Here is a 6,060-nt window from a genome sequence, read left to right on the forward strand (position 1 = left end):
CCATGAGGGTACTGGTTGGTCCACTCTTTCCGGTGAAAAGGTACGTGGCTCAACATTGCAGGAAATGCAGTTTTCGCAATGACCCGACAAAGAGCCGAGCACACTTTAAGGCAGTTGGATTATTTAAACTTGTAAATAAAACAAGATTTTTTCCCACACTGCTTGCCTGTGTAAAACTAGCCCCCATGATGTTAGTGCTGTGGGTGGTTGCAAGGGTTTTGCTATGCAGTTTCTAGGTGTTTACTGGGTGGTTTCTTATTGGTCCAGGTAAAAAGAGAGAGAGAGTTTAAGGCCAGTTGACGGTATTGCCACTTGCCTCATCGGGTCAATGCTGCACTTTTTACATTCTTGTAAATGTGTTTTTATGCCATGCAAACTTGACTATTTGGATTTCTGTGATGCATCATTGAACATTGTTGTTGGGTATTCTGCTAATTAGACTTATCACAAAAACATCATTATCTTAGAAATAAGTTTGTTTAAACTGTGAGAATGGCATCTGAAAGAATGGGTTGAATTGAAAAAATAAAATAAAAATCAGTAATGGTTTGCATCGTATGCCATCACTTTCCAGAAAAGCATTTTGTTTTGTTTTTATGGGGCCTATGGAAATGTTGGCAGGGCAAGTAAATGTCTAAAAATCCTTACCATTGACCCCTGACATTCATTTTTTAACTCACAACTAGAATTCAATTAAATAACACTATACTTAAAAACTGGAAGGGTGGTTAACCAATGTGAGTCACTAAAACAGTACGACTGCTTCAGTGAAGCACATCAAATCATTACATGGTAATTTCATCTCAGAACTAAATCTTGGTTTTGCTTTATTTGTCATAATCATATTTTTAATCACGCTTCTAGGCAAAATATTGCCCAAATCTACCTGAATTAATACCAGATTTCACAGAAGAATATTAGTGCTTGGAATTAAATCAAGAACTTTTTAAATGTTGCATGCACAGAATGTAATATTTGTGTTTGTTGAGGCTGTAACCCAATTTATGGTTATGCTATGTGTTGACATGCGTCATGTAAAGACACTTGCGTGGGCAAAGTCATCACTGCAGTATGACGCACTACTCACAGTGGTGTACGTGCTTAACTGTGTACTGCATGGTCAAAAAAGTCATTCTGAAACTGTAGTGTACTTTTGTGAATGAACAAGCCATTGAGCTGCATGTATTCACCTCACAGGCCAATGGGCAGTAGCCATTATCAAACATAACAGTCAAGCAACTACATACCACTACACAAAAGAATGCCCGTCCCATATCCTTTCATTTCAAAAACTTTTAAAGCCAAAGAGTGCAATTTCTAATCACCACAATAATCACCAAAAGGAATAGCACAAATAATACCTGTGCTCAAACAGATAGTCCTGTCCCAAACTCACGCTATTGGTTGAGCCAATATTGCTTTATTGTTTTAATAGTGCAAAAGAGCCACACTATACACTATTAGGTGAAATCAACCCCATCAACAAAGCCATCTATGCAGCCCACAGTGATAAAACGTGACCCATGAACTAACTACACGACTAAAAAAAAATATAGCTATTGATCAATCGTTCTGTCACGCATGTTACTCCATCGACCATCCCCTCTGACACAGACCAATCTGATTTGATTTGATGTGTTTACAGTTTGACATTCAGTCTGTATCTCCCTCATTTATCCAGGACCAAATCGTTGCAGTCAGGTCGGCGAAGGGCTAGCTAAGAAGTTGTTCGGCAGAAAATTTCAGTGTGGGTGAACTAAAAAAAAATAAATAAATAAAAATAAAAAAAGAGTTCTTTCAGAATGCTCAAAGATCATTTTAACTATTTTTTATTTTATTTTTACCCTCATACACTCAAATCTTTATTGAATGGTAGTGTATATGTAAAAATCACATAAAAGGCCATTTTTTTATGTCATTTATTTATTTTTGGAGTGTGTATATTTCACTGTAAAAGGGTTTTGAGATGAAACCTAAAAAATAAATTTAATGTGGTTACATCTACATTTACCCCTTTTTCTCCATCATTTCAAAAGTAATATTTAATCTGACTAAAGTTGCCTGAAAGTTAAATTTACATGGAAATAATTTTATGGGTTAGATCAAGTAGAAATAGATCCTTGATGCAACAACTGCAGGTTACCACTTTTTCAGTGCAAAAGGGTGATTCTCACGAAACCTGTCAAAAAAATGTCCTGGTCATATTTATCCCCAAATCAATAAAAAAAAAAATAATAATATATATATATATGAAATTTGATTTAGCACAAAAGAAAATGAAGCCTACATTTAGGACCATTAAGATTTTTTCCTTTGTGACATTATATTCGGGACACTTAAGCACATTTTACACCACAACGTGTCCGGACATTTGACTTTTCCCACTGTTTTTAATTATGATTTTCATTTCTTCAGCACAGGCACTTTTTAACTGTTAAATAGATGGAGTTGTACAATTATTATTTTATTATTATTATTATTATTATTATTCAAATCAGCCAAAATGGAAGACAGTACCAAGGGAAGGGAGTACTACTATGTTATATAAATACGTAATTTAAATTATAATTCATTTTTTTCACAATGCGGTAATGAGAACATTATAATGAATATCTTTTTTGAATTGCGGTAATGAGAATTTAGGGGGAACATTTCTGTAACCGTTATGACAATAATGTCGCAAAGTAAAATATCTTAATGACCCTGAAAATAGACTTCATTTTCTTTATGCAAAATATAATTTCTTATTTGTTAGTTGTATTTTTTTTTTTTTTTTTTTGCTTTTGGAGTAAAATAGGACCAGGACATTTTCTAGACAGATTTTGAGAGAATCATACAGAAGTGTTTTAAAACATAAAGTCAAAGATAAGTACAAATAAACAAACTAACTAGCTATTTGCTCAAGTATATCTGAACAAGAGAGATGATTCAGAAGTTCTCTGTAATTTCTTGAGGAATTTCCCAATTCTTCCTATCAGGCGTGTAATTTTTGAAAATATACACTACATATGACATATCTTAATTTTCTCTAAATCCTGTCACATCACATAAAACATTACTTTATGTGATTTCGCAAATACTCTACCAGTCAAAAGATATGCAGTGACCAGAAAAAAAGTTAAACGAATAAAAAAGATTTGAGTGTCACCAAAGTAGCTTTGTCCAGATTCCAGCTCTGCATACTCTGATCATGAGGTGCATTTTGAAAAAACAGTTATGAAGTTCATATGTATGCTGGGCACTTCTTGACTGCTTTCCCTTCACTATCCGGTCTAACTCATCCAAATCAAACACATTATTTAAATTAAGATTTTCAAGCCATCCAAGCACCCTAAAAGTCCCAACTACCTTACCCACTGACTTCCGAAAAATCTCCACCCTGCCTCTGAATAAAATGCCCCCACATCACCAGTGTCTACAGCTGTTTCGGTAAAGTGGCAAACCCAGGTTGCTGAGCCGGTACTCAAAAATCCCTACCCTCATCCAGGTGGCGAGATAAAAGGAATGTTTTTCACACAATCATGCACAATCTGTTTCATACAGACATTTGAAAAAAAAATTTAATAAAGGGCTATACATAAGAATAATGCCGACAGACATCTATGAAGATGGATTTTGAATGTATGTAAATGTGTACAATTTTGGAACGGAGGTTTGCTGAAAATCAAGACTAACTGATGTCCAGTTTTCAACTGCTTATATTGCGGGACATTGTTTTCTGTTTGTACAAGATGTAAAAAATTAGGGGTCATACTACTTCACTTGAATTATGCAATATCATATGGATATGAGGCTTCCAGTGAACTTAACACAGCATTTTTGATTTACCACAAAGTCACTTGCAACACCGAAGGTTTCAGTTCAGTTTTTTTGGGGGGGTGGGTGACGACAAAAAAAACATAAGTGGTGATGTGAAGAACATATATTTTTAAATAAACTGAGCTTAAGTTTACCAAACAAAATCAACTCAAACTATTCTGAATGCTCCTTAGACGTGAAAACAGTCAATCCTCTCTTTATTTTATTTCAGACGCACGATAACCTCCCATTTGCCTGATAGTTTCAATATCACTTGTCATATCCTTTATTTTAAAAAGAAAAATGGAAAATAAAAGTTAAAACTAGCCTACTGTGGCCGTACCACATTTTTATCAACAAACTGTAGTAACTATTATATTTTAATCATGTTTTTGCCATACTTTAATAATATGGTAAGTAAATCATAATGTCAACTACGCTTTATAACATTAGTTAACAACAATAGTTAACATGAACTAACAATGAACGACACTTTTACAGCATTTATTAATTTAGTTTAGTTCAATTCAACATATACTAATACATTTTTAAATCAAAAGTTGTATATGTTAACATTAGTAAATGCAGTATGAACTAACATGAACTATGAACATTTTTATTTTTATTAACTAACTTATTAAACTAAGATTAATAATTGCTGTAAAAATATATTGTTAATTGTTAGTTAATGATAATGGATTAATGTTAGCAAATAGAACCTTATTGTAAAGTTTTAGTTTGCATTACATGTAATACTAATATACATATATATATATATATACATACATATGTAAATAATAATTATATATATATATATATATATATATATATATATATATATATATGTAAATAATAATTATATATATAATTATTTACACACACACACACACACACACACACACACATATATATATATATATATATATATATATATATATATATATATATAATTATTATTATTTACATATATATGTGAATAATAATTATATGTAAATAATAATAATTATATATATGTAAATAATAATTATATATATATATATTATAATATAATATTAATATGTAAAAGCGATCCAACAACTTCCGTCCAGCGCAGAATTTGTCACATTTCGGCGAGGATCCCCACAGTCTCTCACAACCTCAGTCCGGGTAAGAATGAATTAACCAAACGCCAACTCCAGTGACATGAACATAGTTTGAATGGGAGCATAAAGAACAAGATTTCACAGATACACTCATATAAGAGTTAATAAATAAGGCGGTTGTAAAGGGGAATCATGTTATAGAGCACGTTAGCAGCACGGCTAACCTACATCTCCTGTGCAAATGCTGGATATTTAACTCTAACTGCTGATTTAAAAATACGATTTAACCGTAAAATAACATCTAAACCGCGCCGGGAATGTGCGCAAAAGGTGGCAAACAGCACTAGTTTTTCAGCGCCCCGTCCAGTAGGTAGGTGTAGGTGTAGGGGTAGAGAAGTGTAGGTGTGTGTGTGTGTGTGTGTGTGTCTCTGTGTGTGTGTGTGTGTGTTGCTCCTACCGCGCCTCTCTTCTCCCCCGTGCCCGATCCGTTTCACTCTGGCTCTTTCTCTGCTAAAGCCTCTAAACATACACACTCACATCAAACCTCGCCGTCCAGGCAGCGTGTCGCACTTACAGATTTTTCCTCGGAGGCTCTGCAAAATCCGTATTTTCGTGTCGTCTTCTTCCGCCATGGTCCGCAAGTTTCGTCTCTGTACAGTACAATCAACACTTATCACATCCGTTTATGAATGCAGGCGCACTGACGGACGGCCCTCCGCAGCGTCACCGGCTCAGCAGCTCGATTGGTCGCGACGCCAGGCCGGGGATTTGTGTGAATCAACTTCACACAGGCGGCAGCAGCAGCATCGTTTAGTCAAAACAAACGGAAGTCCCTGTGGAGGACGAGCGATAGAGCAGTGTTTCAAAGGGTAGTGAGCTGCCTACAGAGACAACGTTTAAACGCGCACGTACGCCTACAGAATGCCTCAGAATGATGTCTTGGTAGGCAGCTCACTAGGTTTTGAGACCCTTCCTGAGGTCTGGTAGACTTTTTGACAACGACTTTAATCCTTGCAAAATAAATACGTAAAAAACGAATGAGTTAATGATATTTAAAAACTCCTTGTGAGTTGCCTAACTAAAAAGCATTTTTGGCACCTGTAATGCAAACGATGTCTAGGTAGTCAGCTCATTAGGTTATGAGACTGTGTGGGTAGATTGCAAAATCTAGAGTGCAGAT

At 34.8% G+C, this 6,060-nt stretch overlaps 1 protein-coding gene across 8 annotated transcripts in view; it reads right to left on the reverse strand.

The window, feature by feature from the left end:
• LOC127416747 (ras GTPase-activating protein 2-like) overlaps positions 1 to 5,691 on the reverse strand; it is a 98,963-nt gene extending 93,272 nt beyond the window's left edge. For 6 of the 8 annotated variants that reach the window (XM_051656278.1, XM_051656279.1, XM_051656282.1 and 3 more), the window contains exon 1: positions 5,338 to 5,475. In XM_051656278.1, coding sequence (XP_051512238.1) covers positions 5,338 to 5,407 — 70 coding nt within the window. In that variant the 5' untranslated portion in view covers positions 5,408 to 5,475. Of the gene's footprint in view, positions 1 to 5,337 lie in introns of all 8 variants that reach the window. The other 2 variants (XM_051656283.1, XM_051656280.1) reach the window with 1 other exon arrangement.
• Between the last annotated feature and the right edge of the window lie 369 nt (positions 5,692 to 6,060).

The sequence above is a fragment of the Myxocyprinus asiaticus genome, chromosome 26 (genome assembly GCF_019703515.2).
Source record: "Myxocyprinus asiaticus isolate MX2 ecotype Aquarium Trade chromosome 26, UBuf_Myxa_2, whole genome shotgun sequence".
In the NCBI taxonomy this organism is placed as follows: domain Eukaryota; kingdom Metazoa; phylum Chordata; class Actinopteri; order Cypriniformes; family Catostomidae; genus Myxocyprinus; species Myxocyprinus asiaticus.